Raw genomic sequence first — 18747 nt, 5'->3', positions numbered from 1 at the left:
AGACAAGTCAAAACAAAGATTTTTCTTTTAACTTTGTTCCACCTTAGGTTAGAATTTGATATATTATATTAAACATGGCACAAGAAGAACCAAAAAAAGAGAAATGGAGTAAGAGCGTAGATTTTGCGTTTGCTTGCGCGGGAGGATGCATAGGATATGGCAATGTCTGGAGGTTCCCTTACATTTGCTATGCAAATGGTGGAGGTATGCTGCTGCTTTAAAATACAACTTATTTTGATATACGTCATATCAAGTAAGGTGTGTATAATGCCTTACTTTACATAATAAGTGTAGCTGAATTCATGATTAGCTTAAAAGTAGCATTGTATATTAGTAAAAAAACATCTCCCCTAGTTCCCTTTAAACATAGTTATATCGGCTAACTAGGTACCGCACCAACCTGAAGAGGTTTTTATTTTATAGGTGCATTTCTTATACCCTACCTCTTAGTTGCGTTCACATACGGTTTGCCTTTGTTTATCATGGAATCTTCTTTTGGTCAACTAACCGACAAGGGAATGATAGGATCCTGGGATCTTGTGCCTATATTTAAAGGTTAGTCTAACTCTCAACCTCTTTGGTGGATTGTTTTAATTTGCGCAAGTATACAGAGGTATCAATTTTTGCGTCTTGATGATCACCATGAAAGTTTCATATCAATGACAAAAATATTCTTACAAGGGGCATATTAAACTTTGAGAAATCTTTCCAAAAAATGTCTTTTTGTCATTTGTATTATTTATAGTGCTATACGGTTGCCTTAAAACTAGACTGCCGATCGTGATTGAAAGCTAGCATATATACTGTACAACCATTTATTGGTTTCCACCCTAGTTATTGGCGATGGTGAAGCGAATGGTCTTTATTTGCCAATTTCATATGAGTGCTTTTCTATCTGACCGTGATCAGTTGTTTTCCCATCAGATACGTGTTTTCGCTTCTCGTGCAACACATTTTGCCTGTATGGCGGATTGACGATAACTTATATAGAAGTTTATAGAACTTAATACAACCTAAGGTTTTATTAATCGAACTGTAGTTGTGGACGGAGTATAGTAGCCCAGTTCGGTAAAGAATTTTTACGCTGAAAAAGTTCTAAGGATGAGTTTTGGCATTCCAAAAGCACATCAGCATAAATTACTGTATGGCCAATGGGCAAACTCGTGGCTTCGGCCGAGTATCGTAGTGCAACGGGGCGACATACCTTATTTATTCTGGAAATGTCATGTTTTCTTGTTGTTTCTATATAGCGGTGTATGATGCAATGTAGACGTATGCGTCGTGTGAAGTTTCTGGCCGCACATGAAACGCTCCTTTTTTCTTCAAACCGGTTTCGGATCGTTGTAGTGCTAAGCAGTTATAGGATATTTTCATATGCATTTGCAATGTCGCTTGTTACTGATCGTAACGTTTTTCTTAATTAATCGGTTTTGAATGGACCAGGTGCTGTTAAAGTGCGCATCAGGTTTAATCAAAACAAATTCTATTTTTGAAAGGGTGGCGATGTCTCCAGTTTTGCGGTCAAGAATCGAACATATTGGATGTTTAAACGATCTAACACGTCCGTCACAAGCTTGACTTTGCAAACGTACCAAGTATAGAGAGGTTTTTGATCTAAGTTACGCGTCTTGCCGTTTAACTCTGTACTTTCATTTTGAACAGCAGCCATAGATCGGGTTGATCTATTATAATTGAATTTCAAAAGATTTGCGTGAGTCCGTCAAATCCATTTTTGCAATTGTCAAGTGCAATTTTTAAGACATCTTTTGCTTTGAAAAGGTTGTTTCTGAATACTTCCACGCGTATGCTGTATGTGGAGACAACTTTTTTAAATTTATACATAGCCATAACTTACAGTTTGACATAACATACCGATTTATCTGGATGGAATGACCATCACATTTAAGCTGCCGAAAACTCATGTTAAAATGTATAATGTCATTAACACTTCGTGTATAGGTTAACAATTTAATATAGACGGTAGAATCAATTTGCTGAATTCCTATGAAACAAAGAGAACAAGTGGATTTCCTTATTGCTTCAGTTATTAATTATTGCCACTACAAGTTTCGGATCAACTGTGATATCATAGAACTTACCTTATATGTATCAAAGGCTTTAATCGACTATGATAACGTAAAAGTGGCAAAACAGTAAATTTTGCAGAAGTCGCTACCTCCTTGATGTTTGCAATTTAATCAAGCAGGCAGTTTTTAGAGGTCTTACGAACTTCTTCAGCATAATCATTCATTCATAGTTAGCAGAAACGGAGGCGAGTTAGGCGACTAGAGGAATAAAGCGATGACAACTTACCCGAAGTTGATAACATGCTGTAATTAGTAATACAATAATTCACTAGGCGACATTTTTCAACTTTTTTTTTATTTTTTTCAAACAATTAATTGAGTTTACCTAATTTGACTATGCTGATTCCGAATTTGCAGTCAGAATTCACCCATCACGTCACACTTTTTTGCAAAAATTGAATGAAAATTTTACTCAAAAACGGTTGTATTAAGGGCGCTTGTGCCCTATTACAGGCCAAGAGCTCTGTACGTGAAACGAAACACAGCCAACAAGGCGCTTAACTTACTCAATTGGATTTGAGATTTTGTTAGCTTAAACCTTAACCCTCTAAACCTAAACCCAAACCCTAGACCCCAGTAGCACATAATTATGTTCATTTGCTCAATAAACTTTTGATTCAAACAACTTTTCTTTCTTATTTCTTATAGGTGTTTGGCATGAATTTTCTTCTTTTAGCTTTTCTTGCAGCCTCACTATTCTCGCAGTCGCGTTTCAGGCACCAACAGTAGTCCGCCATCATTGTTACATCCCATCGCCCTTGATACCGCGTTTCCATGGCTTTGATGTCCTGGTGAAAAAGTTCACCATGCTCCTCACTCATGTCACCCAAGTTTTTAGGAAAATTGTCCAAATGTGCGCGTAGAAAATGAACCTTTATACTCATTAGACATCCAAGTGCTTGATAAGAAACCAACATGTTTTCTACAATATTTTGGTAATCCGGATCTTTAGTATTTCCAAGAAATTTAGATACAACTTCGGTGAAAGAGAGCCATGCTTTTTTTTCCACATCCGTCATGGTAATAAGAAATTAGGGGTCTTTGGTGAGTGTTCTGATTTGAGGTCCAACAAATACACCCTCTTTAACTTTCTCGGCACTCAAGTGAGGAAACTTTTCCCGAATGTATTTAAAACATACACCTTCTTTGTTGAGAGCTTTTACAAACTGTTTCATGAGACCCAGTTTAATATGTAATGGTGGAAGTATAACATTAGATCTGTCGATAAGAGCAGGCTGTAAAACATTTTTATAGCCTGGTGTAAGATACTCCCTCAACGGCCACTCACGTTTAATCCAATAATTACTCCTGTCTCGGCTGTCCCATTCACACATAAAACAAGGGTACTTTGTAAATCCAGATTGTTGACCCAGTAGCATATTTAGGACTTTAAAATCAACGCAAACTTTCCATGTATGAGTGCTATATTGCAACTTCGAAAGAAAAAGTTTCATATTTTTGTAAGACTCCTTCATGCTAGTTGAATGAGCTACAGGGATAGAAGCAAATTGATTTGTATTGTGCAACAATACAGCTTTTATGCTTGACTTTGATGCGCACAAGCTGGCATAATGTACTGTACATGTGCTTGTATGTAGCCTGGTTTACTCACAATAAAATTATTATTACGTCACAATGACGTATAATGGCTATGACAATAGTAACTATGACCCAACAACGAGGAATACTTCATAGAACAGGCTGTTATTAGTAGTGAAGTGCAAAATTTTAAATCACAAATTATAAAAAATCTTGACGTGATAGAAAAAAAGCGACTTCATATTCGTAATCAGCGTGAGCAAATTATCTTAGAAGTCACCATTTTTGCCAGAAAATAAAAATCATGTCGACCAGTGAAATCTATTAGCAGGGAACAATTGAGCGATATGCCGCGAATAAGGCGAACCAGCGCCTTGGCCGAAGGCGACTTAGAGCGAGTTCTAACTGTAAATGCCCAAGAAATTACATGTTATCTAAAGCAAATTTCTTAACGTCAGCGATACAGCAAGCAGCCGGTAACCTATCTAAAGGAAACTTGACGTCAGCGCAGAAACAAACTACGTATACACAATGCAACAAAATATACACAATGAGAAGAAATCGGTAGCACTATATGAAGTAAACTTCGAAAAAATCCCAAAGACTGTCCTGCAATGTAGGCAATAAGTTTTAAAATTCATTATTTGTCTACAGTTTTTAAGTATAAGTTTCTTAAGTTTTTCTAACCCACGTTTTTATTTTACTCTTCATCTGCAAGGTGTTGGCTATGCTTCGTTAGTGATGACGTTTTGTCAAGACGCATACTGCTTGGTTTTGCAAAGTTGGCTTCTCCGGTATATGGTTGCCAGTTTTCAGTCTGCGTTGCCATGGGAGACATGTTACAACAGTTGGAACAGCGAAAATTGCACTCATATACTGACAGGTGATACTTAAATAACTACAATCTTTCGTGCAGTTACTGTAATTGTCTCTGTTTTCAGTTATTGGCTATTTGTTTTATCTTCGCCAGGGAGATATTGCCCTTGTGATCGTTGATTTATCTGTTAGCAATATTCCTCAAAAATCTGTGGTCTCATTTTGGTCAAGTTTTCAGGATAGTTCAATTATTGTGTAAAAAACAACGGATTGCATTTTGGGCTCGCAAAGACACCGGGAAGCTATCCTACGTGCAACTATGCAGTCCCAGGTCAAGTTTGCTTATACATTTCCTTCAAAGCGAGAAATGCTACGAGAGAAAACTCTACTTCGCAAAAGGAAGGTCGAAAGCATAGACATTGTGAAATGAAGGGCGCCATTTATGAAATTCGTTTTGCAAAAGTTCATGCGACTTACTGCATTGCCGTAATTATAAACCACTTTTGTTTATGTGAACCTTACGTGGAAAAGTGAATTACAGAATTATGGGACGCTTTTGAATATAAACCGCGTAATGCAATAACAAATTACCGCGAAACAATGTAGCATGCTGACAAATGTTACGGAAAGGTATTCAGATGCCTTGGAGGGATGGGGGAATTTGCTTTTTTAGTTTTGTTTCTTTGTGATCTTCTTTACTTTGCATCCGTAGTTAAAGTGCACGTATACTGTATACTTCTACAGAATGTAATATTCATTTTGCTATTGCAGTTGCCGACCTCAAAGCATCATCTAATGTAACGCAACGGATAACTCTTAATTCGTCCACAACAACTTCGGTCATCGAATTTTGGGAGTAAGTTCATTGTCTACGTCTACCTATTTTTTGCTGACTACATATTAAGATAACTATTTTCGCATTAGAGAAAGGATATCGTGTTCATATAGTTGAGCAGACTATATTTAGGCTTTCATTAATTAAATGAAGTTCCGATGGCTTTTTACAGCTGGTTTGCCACAAATTGTGTTGTTCGTTAACTGTGCTCGGCTTTTCCGGGCGTCATTGTGGCGCGCGGAAGTCGGAGTCATCCTTCGTAATTCAACAAGTAACTTAAAGACCATAGTTCGTGATGCATAATTTGTTTTTGTTTTAATTTGTCATAATTTACCTAAGCAAGATTAAACTTTATCGCAAGACGATTCCCGTGTGATTCTTTTTTAAAGTGACTTACGGTTTAATTACTGGCCTAATAGTATATAAAGCCATCGGAATAATCAAGCAACATTCATGTCTTTATACGTCTTATTCAATCAATCACAGACGAGAAGTTCTTCAACTCTCAGTAGATGTCAATCACATCGGTCAGGTCAACTGGAAAATGTTGTTATGCCTAATCGCCGTTATTGTGATCGTGTACCTCTGCATATGGAAAAGTATTAAATGGGCCTCGAAGGCGAGATACTAATGAAATTATGTTCTGAAAACTATTGTAACATCAGTAAACATATATTCATTATAGAATGGCCTTAGGAACTGTAGTTTCATTATAATAGCCTTTAGGGTTTTTTCAGCAAATGTGCATTCACTCATAGATTGTATACGTTACTGTCCCATTACCCTACTTGCTACTTTTGGCCGTGCTTGTGAGAGGAATGACGTTAGATGGCGCTATGGATGGAATTGGATATTACCTGAAACCAAACATCACCAAGTTGAAAGAACCTGAGGTAAGTAAATAATTTCAGCAATGTTTTGTTTTAATATAAACAAGAGCATAAAGTCGTCAAGAATTTGGTCAATATCCGAACTATAAACCGATGGGAAACATGACACACATTTTTTTCATTTGTGCATGGAATACGTAAAGGGATTTGAATTTTCAGGTTTGGTTAAACGCGACAGAACAAGTTTGCTTTTCATACGGAATCTGCCTCGGAGTTGTTACAGTTCTTGGTAGTCGGAACAAAAAGAATCATAATTTTGTTAGGTTTGATATTTAATTTACAAATTGCGACGCAATAAATTTCCTACATATGCAAGTCAGGTTAAATGATTTCCGTTTACTATTGGACAAATTGGTTACAATGTTACATGTTACTTGCTACGACATACTCACTAATGCACAAATTAATCCATGATGTTAATTTTTTGAAGAGACTCTTTGTTCATTGTTGTTCTCAACGTATTTACAAGTTTCATTGCTGGGTTTGCTGTCTTCTCTTTACTTGGTTTCATGGCCAAACAACAGGTAACATTTAGCGTTTCATTCTGTCTTTTTTATTTATTGTGCAGTGAAATATACTGCAGTGTTTTACAAAGGGGAGCACGGCTGTATTATGATTGATCGTGCTGATTCAGATTTAGTTTATACCGCTTTTATGGCTTTTTGTTTTTGAAATTAGTAGGAATACCCAATTACTTCTGTATTTGCGGGAGATATAAACGATAGTGTCATGTATGTAAAGTATTCTATTAGACTTCTTCCAGACCCTTACAAATTTTAATCCAAAGTTGATTAGTTGAATTCTTTTCAAGGTGTAATAACAATATTTGTGTAAGTTAATTGCTTGACAACAACCGTTCTTTTTATATTTTGAACTGGTAAATTCTCCAGTAAAGAAATAAAAAAGTTGAATATTGGGACTGGTGTATACTACAAACACAACTACGAAAAGGTTACAAATTTCCGCAAACTATGTAGAGTTTACTTTAGTTTACTCTCTCTATATATATATAGTCTCTGATAAACTGCCTTTCAAACGAAAAGCAAGATTTAGGCTAATCCATTAAAAGTAATTTCAGATGTTGCAATTTGTAAAATTTACCAGGAAGAGCATATCTAGCACTTAACGGTGAGGAATCAAAACTTTTACGGTATTAATAACTTTTTAGATTTTTTTTCTGCCGTGAATTTCATGTGGGTGGCTGACCCATGCACTAGGTGCACATTGCACAACAGTCATCGGCAATTGTAATTTTTTGTAAACAGAGATTTTCTATTTTATCTGGTACCTATATGCAATCAGTAAAATACAGTTGTAAGGATGATTGAATCAGGATAGGTCGTAATATGGTTTTGAAAATCAAAGGGACACATGTGGCAAAAACGTTTGAAAAATGTTAATAGGGAGTGTCCAGTATAGACACAAGCAACAATTACTAGATTCTCACTTTCAAGCTGCTTATCAACCAGATGAGTAATTAACAGCCTTGTTCATTTTCAGAATACAACCGTGGATGCTGTAGCGGAGGCTGGTCCCGGACTTGCATTTATAGCTTACCCTCAAGCAATATCTATGTTACCATTGGCACCATTTTGGGGCGCTTTGTTCTTTTTGATGATGTTCTTTTTGGGGTTGGACAGTGCTGTAAGCTTTTAAACAGAGTATATATTTTCTTTTTTACTAAGCACGTATTGTTTGGGTGTTAACTATAGTAATACAGTTATAGGTAACAGTCATGGTAAGAACTTACGTGTTTAGAATTTTGGTTTTATCTTTAGAATTTATCTAGATATCAACAAAAACTTAGAGTTCGACATGTAAAAGCTTAAACGTTGTTGGGTACAACTATAAATATATATAACTTAGACTACTATACACATGGTTGTATAATTAATTACCAGCAGTATAATAGTACAAATTGCTTTCGTTTTATGGATTATTATATATAGTTCAACCTGAGAAATCGCACCGATTTTGTTGATATACCAGAGGTTTGATTGACTATTTTGATTATTATTGGTTCCTTACTTAAAAATATAAGTTGGTCGGCCATGTAGGCCTCACTGCTGGGGCATATTGACATCACGTCATGTTATTTTACAGGAAAACAAAACAAAACGTTTAAACGTCATGACTCATGAAGTATATCATAACACCTAACTTTATTAAGCTTAAATAATCTTATAAAACATATTATCTAAGGAAAAGATCAGATAATGTATAACTTAGTATTAGCAACTAGCAACTCAATACAACAAAGCAGACCCAATTGTTTGTGGTACGAGACACGCACCAAACAACACAGCAGTTAAGATTATAGGAGTGCTACAGGCTCTGCGTACAATCGACGTGCTCGAGGCCCAACACAGGAGCATTCCATAATTAAACACAAAACAAAATAAGAATTAAATTAACAACACGTCACGATTTTTTTATTGAGACATTTAAATTTTTGCCTTTTTCCATAGCTTTTTTCCTGAGCCACATTTTTGGATTTGTTTAGATATTAGTTTCTGCATTTTGACATAGCTTTTCTCTATCAATCTTAAAATTTTGCCATAGTTTGTCTACGATGAAGCATTGTGCGCCACAGTATTTGATCTTCTTCCATTGAAAATAAGGCGGAGGTCTCATGCCATGGAGAAAACCTTTGCGGTTGTAATGCTGGTTCTGTTTGTTTTTGGCATCACCATGGTGACAGAAGTAAGTTATCCACATTAATTTGATCTGAAATATAGTTTATCCTTATTTTTTGTTGTATTTATAGGGAGGGCTTTATGTATTTCAAATCTTCCAATTTGGTGGAACCGGTTGGTGCCTGATTTTCAACGGAATATTCCAGTCAATAGCCGTGGGTTGGGTGCTTGGAGCGGACAAGTATATTGAAATAATGAGCAATCTGTTGGGTTATTCGCCAAAACTTCTTATTTGGTGCAAATATTGTTGGAAATATTTTATTCCATTGGCAGCGCCGGTAATATATTTGATAACAATTTACATAAAAAAAATTCATATTTTTATGCACAGCGTTAGTTTGCAGTTTATTACGATTTGATATCACAGGGGCGTTAAATAGATTCGCAATGCATAACACAAATCTATTTGTTATCGCTTATCGGTAAATTCGACTTTTTGTATTATCTGTTGATAATTTCTTTTTTGCGTTCCCATAAAGAAACGTGTTTATAATAAACGCTATATCTATAAGTTTTTACTTTCTAAACATGTTTTTTTGATTTGCCTATTAGCACTTTGTTGTAAGATGTTTTGCACTAATACATTTACATGTTTTTAACTTTGCGTTTTTCACACTTGCAGGCTGCAATAATCTATGCTCTGATTCGACATGAGCGAATGAGCTACTCAAATGGAAATCTTTTCCCGGACTGGGCAGAAGCTATAGCCTGGATTTTAACACTGGCTCCAGTTCTTTGTGTCCCTAGCTGGATATTGTACTATTTCTTGAAAACTCCAGGAAACTTTTCAGAAGTAAGTCTAAAACTTGGGCGTGAATTCGTCTTTAACACTAATTTATTGCTTTTCGTGCTGGTCCACTTAACAATTTTTCCTTCTCATAGCGCTGGGAAACGATTATGACTCCTCAGCTTTTTGATGAAGATGAAGAAGCAGGTGACAAGAAAAGCAGTGGAGAAAGCATTTTGTTAAATTCCAAAGAAGAAGAAACAATTCTCAGTTATTAGATTGAGTTAACAAAATAATTAATCAATACATTAGTACTTTTTTTCTGTATTAATGGCTGATAATATTGGTTGCCATGGCAACCTTAAAATCACTAATGCATTGATATGCAGTTATATTAACTGCAGCTAATTTGTGAAAAATAATAAAACTTGTATTATGTACTATGTACTTGTACTATGTATCCAATAGTAAAACCAAAACTTGTATTTTACATATTGTTGTGCAACAAAGCTGCATTGTAAGTGCAGTTTTAAGGTTCTCCTTTGTTCCAGATAAAATGTTACTTTGCCTAAAGGCTCACATACTTATACGGACCTACAGGGCCATGCTAATTTCCATGAAATTTCCTTTGCCTTATGTGAAACAAGACGTAATTTTTTTTTCTTTACGTAAAACCTGTGCTTGTAATCATATCTGCAGCTTTTATTTAAAAATACTGTGCACATATGAGGGAAATTAGTTTTATTTATTAACCAAACTTTATCGAGTAGCGTTTGTTATTTCTTGCATCTTTTTCTTAACTTATAAAACAACTTACTGATAAAATAAAAAGATACACATTTCATAGCCTCAAGTTTTGAATTTCGTAAAACACTGTCAAATTATTTATTACATCTGCATGAACGTATTTCATTTCTTACCTCATTATACGTGTTTGACAATTACTCAACGTTATTTACAATTATTCCATGCGACAAACTTCCAGCTTAATAAATGTGACATTGGAAAGATAAAAAGTTTTCTGCAATTCAGATCAAGGAGACAGAAAGGAAATAATTCACTAATTCAGGACTTTTTTCTTTCGCAAAAAAAGTTTTATTAACATATTAGCACCGATTTAATGTTGGAAAAAGCGGTTCAAGCTTCAACCTTAAACTCAGTACTCCAACATTAAACAAAAAAATATTTTCTCAAAAATGGAAAAGTAATCAGGTGATTAAAGAAGATTTGGCATTTCTAATAAGATTTAGTTGATTTTTGAAATAAGACAAGAGAGTTAAGCTTTGTGGATAAAAGAATTTCTTATCTAATGTTTCCCATAACAGACAGGACGTCGTATTTGTTCTATGTAACTCTAAGCGTTTTGTATTGTGTCGTTCGTATCATAATAAATTTTGATAAATTTGTTTTGAGCCAAACGTTAAAAAAGTGTAGAAATCAGTCTCAACATCATACATGTATAACGTTAGTGCCCCAAGTCGAGACATGCATCCCGTCTTTTGAGTGAACACTACATTGTCAATAAACCGCTTCTAAATTACAAACCGCTATGTCTGCCAATTTGTAAATTATCATATAGCCTACTAACTCACGTCTTTTGATTGTTATAGTATAACAAAAGAAAATCAACTACAACGTCGAATTAAAACTTCATTAGTTATGGAGCAGCAAAATCCTTGCAGAATTTAAAAGTTGGATTTTTTTCTTTCGTTTAAAACAGCTCAAAACACAAAGTAAGCTTGTCTTTTGTCAACATGTCGAAAGGAAGGCCTCAATGTAATGGACATAAAACAAAAGTAAATTTTGTGGCACTCTGTGGCTGAAAGAAATTATTGCGCTGTCCCATCTTGGGCAATGTCCCATCATTTCCTCTAACTCTTCACTATCACTATCTATAACAAATGAATTCACGAAGACAAAAAGCACGCATGTACAACTTCCCAAAATCATTAGTGTCCACCAGTGCTAATGGTACTAATCATTAGTGTCCACTAATGATATGCAGCCCTCACGGATAATTTCACAATTATTCTAAGTTATTCCTACAGTATATACTGGTAGACGTTGCATTCTTCGGATGGTCCTCTGGCGGTCAGTGCCACACAAACATCCTACACCTCAAATGTTTTTGATGAAGTTGGACTTTTACAGTTAATTTTTATTTACATTTGTGTAACCTGTCGTATTCTTGCATTAGATTTAGTTAAACCCTACTCTTATATGCAAGTGTTACAGAGAAGATCGTTTTAAGTTTTTGATTTGCCAAACGTGGAAATTGCGATTTTATTTCGTATTCATTCTGTGTCCCTTCTGGGAAGGACAAGTAGCCTTCCCAGATGGGACACCGAATGAAAAATGGAGTCAATTTAAGTTCACCATTAAGTTTCAACCAGCATCCTTCAGTAGTAAATTGTAATACCCAGATACTCAATGCGCCACACTGGAGATCCCGACAAAGCCCAGAAGGAGAAGCCATCTGCATCTTCTCGACTAGAGAAAGATTTGTTTTATCACGTGCACTCCCAAGAATCGTGTCAACGCAATTTCCAAGCAGCTTAGCACAGTGCTTACAAAGACTACAAATATTTCGCCAAGTCGCATTTTCGTCTTTTTGCCGACATGTTGTAGCGATATCTTAAGAAAATATACGTATTTTGCGTGGCTTTTGCTCTGTTGTTTATTGTTCCTTCAAATAACAGTTGCAGTAAACTACTGCATTACCTACTATAAGTTATTTGACCACGGTATGACGGCTGTCGTTCCGGTACTAATAAGCTTAGGTACGCCTGACTATAATAGTTCTCCTTAATTCAGAAGCCCATTTCGTTGTGCCTTTCTCTGAGTGATTACGTCATAATTCAACGGTTAACCCTTGTAAAGCTATTCATATCGAACAAATAGAGACACTCGCGATACTAGAAAGATGCGTAAAATGTAACTTATGAAGGCTACCCGAGTAATTCACGGTGAACTGTTTAACTGTTTGGGACTTAAATCATATTATTATGATCCTTGGTTGTGTTTGTGCAAACTTACGAACGAATTGATTACAACAAAACCTTTTGGAAAATCGTACTGTAACTGGAGTTATAGGAGACAGGACAAAAAAACAACGTTTAAGTTGTGATGATATTATAAAATTGCTTGCAAATCGAATGCCGCATAGAATACTTGTTTACGGAAATCGGCAAAGCAAAGCATTGCGTTACGTAATCGATTCCTCTCTGCTTATCGTATTAAGTCGTGACAAAAATGTCGTGCATGCCTGCATTGCGTGTGTTGTTATTCATAGTTGTTCAATGCGTTACAGTCTACGAAGTTAACCATAGAAAGTGGTCGACTTTATTATGTAGCTGTCACAATGTCTTATTTAATGTAATCGTTTAAACAAGAAACAATATAACCAGTTTATACAGTTGTCATGGTATACAATTCATTCTAAGATTAAGAGAAGCGAAACAACGACCTGAGACTCATTTCACTTCGAGGACATTAAGCAATTCCACAAACAAACATTGTAATTGAAGTGATCGTCCTTACAGGCTAAGGAACGATAAACAATCATTTCATTACAAAGTTAACTAAGAAACTTTTTATTGCTACAACATCATAGTAGCCTTTACCCTGTAGCTATTAAAGTTTTCCAAAATTTTGGACGAGGTAAAAAAGAAATTTGGTCATGTAGCTTAATGGTTAGTGATTAAGACCATAAGCTGGAGGTTTCATGTTAGAATCCTGCCTATGTTAGATTAATTATTTGCTCAAATTTACTTTGAGTTAATTTAAACATGATATTTGTATAATCTGGAGAAAATCGTGCAAAGCCTAGATAGGCTATACTGCTATGCAGCTCAATAGCAGTAACAGATTGGAGTTTACATATACCCGCATGCACTTTGCGAAGAGCTCATCTTTAGGCTTATGTAGGCTACCGGTACAAATTAGAAAAAAATTTACGCCATAGTGGAAAGTGTGGCAGCTGGACGTACGTGATTCATCAACGTACACGCCGAATTTTTCTCCCAACGCTTTTGGGCGCATATGTCATCGCAGGTTTGCTTCACTTTTCAGCAAGATTTAGACATCTAGTAGTTATATGTAGGATGTCTATGTACCAAAGTCCACCTCATAGATATCTTTCTTACCATATCTTACAATTCTATGGGATTTCTATGATCTTTGCAGAGACAAAAACAAGTCACCCCGCTAACCAACACGTGGTTGACCTAGCCTAGTTTAATATGAAGAGCAAGTGCGAGCAAGTACCAAGATCTTATCAAGTTGTATGTAATTTAATCATTCCATGCTTGATCGATTCACTAAAACTGTTTGGTAGTTATATATGTTACAAACAAAGTAATGTATGATACCAACTAAAAAAGGTTTATTGTTTCAGGTTAATAGGTAAAAATCATGTATTTACAATATTATGTTGATGAAAATGGCAAACGTGTGTATACATTAAAGAAAGTTTCTCCACAGGGAACACCAACACAATCAGCTCATCCAGCCAGATTTTCTCCGGATGATAAGTACTCAAGACAAAGAATTATTTGCAAAAGAAGATTTGGACTTCTGCTTACCCAGCAGCCACCTACTGTTATGTAACTTTCTGTGACTTTCGTTAAAAACTTTTTTATTATTGTACATAATTACATTAGGTCTAAATACTAAGAAAATGGACACCGGAACCACATCAAAATGTCACGAAATCAGTTTTTTGTCAAAGAGTCAAAGCATCATTGGTCAGCCACGAAAACAATTTGAGGAATCTATACAGACTTGGTGTCAAGAGTTTGGCAACAGAGTAGGAAAAGTTAAAACTTCTTTCAGTAAATGGGAAAATGTGGTAAGCATTCTAGAGCATCTTAATGTTCTTCAAGAAATGGTTAAGTTATGCAATGTTGACAGCGCAAGTTTCGCAGCAAATACTATTGTTGAGTTGATTACATCGCCAACTGTCTGGGAAGATATCATGGTATTAACAATTTGTTCTGAAGAACTTCTGGTGCATGTTGCTGGAAAAACAGTTGCTATCTCCCTGACCTCATTTTTTCAGCTTGAAAGTTTTCACCCATATGCTAAAAAACTTGCCGATGCTTTGTTCAAGTGGATATTGGAAGTGCATTTGGATTCTGTTAAGTTAACTGGTGGAATTAAAATGCTTACTACTGTAATAAGAGAATTTAAAATTGAGGAGGAAACTATCGCTTTTCCTTCAACATTACTTGATGAATTAAAGGAGTGCTTGCCTTTAATTTTGCAGACCCTTGGTAAAGTTGAAAACATATATCATGTTCTAAAGTTTATCCAGGTTTTACTGGAATGCACAGATGATTCAGAAATAACTTTGCAATTGCAACAAAAGTATGATCAACTACTTAATAGTTTTGCTTTAGTTTCCTCCAAACCTCACTATCGCTACATATATTACAAAATTTTGGGAGATCTATTACCATTGGATGAAGACAGCTTTTCAGAGCTAAGCATAGCAACATCAAAAGCGTACATTAATATGCTTCAAACAAATGAGCAGATACTACAAAAGTTAATTGAACACAGACCAACGTGCGATGGATTTGCAGGGACACTAGATCGGAATTGGAAATCTAATAGCAATGTTGTCGACGGTTTTAGTAAAGTTGAACGGATGCTTATAGTTGGTGGGGTTTTGCGTGCTGCACATGTAGTTAGCTGTAACCCAGGAAATAATTTGATATCAGCTGCTGGAATAATAATATCTCTGCTTGTTTCTGATGGCCTGTCAGAATCTTTGGAATCAGCTGACCCTCTTTTAGACTTATTGTTTGAACAAGATGATGCCTTAGTCGAGATGATGCTACTAATTCTCTTGATCAATATCCATCTCCAGAGGTAAAATGTTTTAGTACAGTGGTCGGCAAACTGTGGGCCGTGGCCCATGGCCCAAATATAGGCCTTCAAGCAAAATATAATGGACTGCATATTGTATTCTGTAATCAAGTAAATGTGGGCTGAGTGATAGTTTTTCTATTAGCTCGATTAACTTGGAAGCACTAACGAGCCATTTTTTGATTTTTTTCCTTCTTAAGTTATGGTTAACTACAGCTATAATGGCAATCTGAAAAAAAAACCCAGCAAACTCCCACTCACATAGCGTAAATTCTTAGGTCATGGTGGGAGTGCAAGCCCATTTTTATTTGTAACGCTAATCATTCAATACCAATTACCTTTACCAATTGTGACTTCAACAATATATATATAATTCACAGTGAGAGTACGAAAGATATCTGAGTCACACTTCAGTCAGCGAACTGATATATACAGAGGTTCAAGCTTTGCATTATCAGTAATGATGAAATGATAATTTCCAATAAATTGTGAAAGCTGAATCTGAATTTCATATCTCATAATTAAGATGTTAAATTTAGGGTAGTCAGTACTGACTGTTATACTGAGCTAGTGGGATTTCAACCCGCGCACGCACAAACAAATGCACGTTATAGTTTCAAGGCCACAGTACAACTTAACATTGGTGTCGCGAGTATATTTTCATTTGTTAACTGTCTGTTCATTGCACGTTACCGTATCTTGCTAAAATCAGTGGAAAGTACTTAATAAGGTTAAAAGTTAGTTGGATATCCTAATAGCTTCAGCAAATAATGTCTGCTGCAAAAATGAGAAATGAAGAAAAATGAGCACATTGAAATTATTAGTTAGCTAGTAATATTTGCCGTATTAGGCGAAGTAAATTATGCATGTGATGTTGGGCCTTCATTTACTAATGAAGTGAAAATTTGGGCCATCGTTATTAAAGTTTGCCGACCACTGTTTTAGTACATCTTTATGTGTTACTGCATTAACATGTATGTAAAATGATAGGTTGATGTGATAATAAGAATAGCTTCACCAGGAAAGCTAGGGTTGTTAACTTAAAATTTTATTTTTGGGAACTTTTAGGGCCTCTTCAGAATTCGAGATTTTCTTGTGTCATCCTCATCACCTCTTTGTTGGAGTCTTGGAACGGCTGTGCTTTGACACATCAGTTTTGCTCGATTGGTTAACTTCTAATGAAACAAAATTTTTGTTGTATTTTTTAAAGTATCTGAAGTACATCGCTTCTTCTTTTGCTGAATTCAAAACAATTTGCAACATTGTAGACCAGGAGACATTCCCATCAATATTATCTGCATTCACTCAGCTGAAAACAACAATTGAAAAACTATGTGCCAAAAATTTGTTCCCCTACTCTGTTAAGCCCTTAATCAAAAATATAAATACGGTCCTACGCCTTGCAGAAGCATAGGAAATGGATTTTCTTGGTTTTATTTTTTTATCTGATAAACTTATTCCTTAGGAGTCACTGCCATTTATGATTCTGTAAATCGTTAGGTGTGTTAGCATACTCTGGTATTTGATAAATTGGAAGGATAATATAGTAAAAATTGTTATGTCTAGCTTTTTGAAATAAATCAACTACTTTATGTTGCTGTCTGAATGTTGGATTTGTAAATGCTCTTGCTGTCAGCTTGCAAAAACCAGGAAGGTGTTGTTAATGTAAAGAATCATTATCAAGAATGAATTTTGGGAAAACTAATATTCTCATACTGTATTGTACTACCATACAAGCTTGATTTTTTTGTAAAAATACAAGCATTGCTAGGCAAAATACGACATTTTACGTCCTTTCAGTACTGAAGTGATTTCTGTGCAAAGTTTAGCATGCTGTAGAAATAGAATACAAACAACTACCAGTACTGTAGTTGATAATTATGAGCAGTGTTACAGTGTGGATTAGTCATTCTATGCAAAGTTTTGTTTTCTTTATGTAATGTAAAACAATTAGCTCATTAAATGGATATGAATAAGTAAGTTAGCTTATTAGGATGGGATATTTTCCATTGAAGGTGGACAAAGTTCAGTACGGTACGCAGTTGTTCAAAGGGGTGCGCAGGTAATTCTAAAGAATGGCTGTGATGGTAACACCTTTGTGGTGTGGGCGTAGGTGTAACTAGAATACGTTTGTAAACTCCACATGAAGGCCTTGGATGTGGGAAGCTGTTGCTACAGACCGTGCAGGATGGAGACAACATGTGCAAACAAGTATCATGGGATTTGAGAAGAAACATGCCCAGCGTCTTGAAGGCAAAAGCATCCAGACGCCCATTTTATGCGTTCATCTGCTCTTGGTGCCACACACGATGCTGTACTCAACGTTAACCTGACTGACCAGTTGGCAGATCCATAGTTTTTCTAGACGAAAGCCAACAGGTGTAACTAACTCCCTATCCCAACAGACTTTGTTACTTATACATTAGCTTGTGATTTAACACATATTACCGTGTCACTAACCCAGCTACATAAATTGACTAATCCGTATCGCAACACAGGGCATAATGATTTTATAACGTTCTTCGCAGCACCGAGTCATCTAGCTATATAACTCAATTAAATGGCGAAAAATCCGTATCAACAACAGCAATGCTTGATCTACTTGGTTGAGAATATAAAGTAGGTCATTGCAAAGCTTCTCTCAATGCTTGATAACCGGAACGACAAGCACCCTGCCATGCTGGAGCTCACTATGCTTTTGTTTTATAATCATACATCCTTTTCAAATCACATATAATTGAAACTGAAATATTTTAACATCCGTTTCTCTCACTTGCAGCATGCCATGTTGACGCAGGGCCGACATACACATAGGCCTATACCAGGGGTGGGCAACCTTTTTGAACCCGAGAGCCGCTTTGGTTGTTAAATTTTTACTGACGAGCCAAGTCATAAGAACTTATGACGTCATAAATAGTTTATGTCGTTTAATTGTTCCATATCTGCATTCCTCAATCTAAAAATATCATTAAATTTGGATAATTAACAACTTGTCATCAATGCTGGCCTAAATAAGGAAAAGAAAAAGAGAGAAACGTTCATAAACGGTACTCTTGGTAGCCTTTACAATTTTTTTGAAATTTTACGATTCGACTAGAAGAGCCACAAAAAACATGCCGGCGAGCCGCAGTTTGCCCACTCCTGGCCTATACAAAGGCTTGTTAACAACCAGTTCGCAGAGGTCATTAAAATTCCAAGAACCGGCTGAATCCCACCACTGGTTAAAATGTTAAAAAGTTTGTCCGGTATAACGAGTGAAAACTGATTGATTTTCGATCAATTTGCT

At 35.8% G+C, this 18747-nt stretch overlaps 2 protein-coding genes across 2 annotated transcripts; both read left to right on the top strand.

The window, feature by feature from the left end:
• Nucleotides 1-47: 47 nt before the first annotated feature.
• Nucleotides 48-10600, top strand: LOC143445624 (sodium- and chloride-dependent GABA transporter 2-like). Its single transcript, XM_076944861.1, has 13 exons — nucleotides 48-204; nucleotides 424-555; nucleotides 4345-4509; nucleotides 5214-5298; nucleotides 5764-5896; nucleotides 6036-6170; nucleotides 6327-6430; nucleotides 6598-6691; nucleotides 7668-7811; nucleotides 8730-8870; nucleotides 8935-9141; nucleotides 9486-9656; nucleotides 9746-10600. The coding sequence occupies exons 1-13, from the start codon at nucleotides 75-77 to the stop codon at nucleotides 9866-9868; spliced, it is 1764 nt and encodes a 587-aa protein (XP_076800976.1). The 5' UTR covers nucleotides 48-74; the 3' UTR covers nucleotides 9869-10600.
• Nucleotides 10601-14193: 3593 nt separating this feature from the next.
• LOC143446502 (uncharacterized) lies at nucleotides 14194-17053 on the top strand. Its single transcript, XM_076946157.1, has 2 exons — nucleotides 14194-15464; nucleotides 16530-17053. Exons 1-2 carry the CDS (start codon nucleotides 14269-14271, stop codon nucleotides 16873-16875), a joined length of 1542 nt encoding a protein of 513 aa, XP_076802272.1. The 5' UTR covers nucleotides 14194-14268; the 3' UTR covers nucleotides 16876-17053.
• The last annotated feature ends 1694 nt before the right edge of the window (nucleotides 17054-18747 follow it).

This window comes from Clavelina lepadiformis, chromosome 2, assembly GCF_947623445.1.
Source record: "Clavelina lepadiformis chromosome 2, kaClaLepa1.1, whole genome shotgun sequence".
Taxonomy (NCBI): domain Eukaryota; kingdom Metazoa; phylum Chordata; class Ascidiacea; order Aplousobranchia; family Clavelinidae; genus Clavelina; species Clavelina lepadiformis.
The sequence above is the reverse complement of the archived record's forward strand: the minus strand, read 5'-3'. Positions and strand labels throughout refer to the sequence as shown.

Bases quoted from the DNA above. Each gene is read 5' to 3' on its own strand.
- LOC143445624 (XM_076944861.1), top strand. From the start codon at position 75: ATGGCACAAGAAGAACCAAAAAAAGAGAAATGGAGTAAGAGCGTAGAT. The intron at 5,897-6,035 runs GCGAGATACTAA...ATTCACTCATAG, and splicing joins GTATTAAATGGGCCTCGAAG to ATTGTATACGTTACTGTCCC. The intron at 9,142-9,485 runs GTAATATATTTG...TCACACTTGCAG, and splicing joins TTATTCCATTGGCAGCGCCG to GCTGCAATAATCTATGCTCT.
- LOC143446502 (XM_076946157.1), top strand. From the start codon at position 14,269: ATGGACACCGGAACCACATCAAAATGTCACGAAATCAGTTTTTTGTCA. The intron at 15,465-16,529 runs GTAAAATGTTTT...GGGAACTTTTAG, and splicing joins ATCAATATCCATCTCCAGAG to GGCCTCTTCAGAATTCGAGA.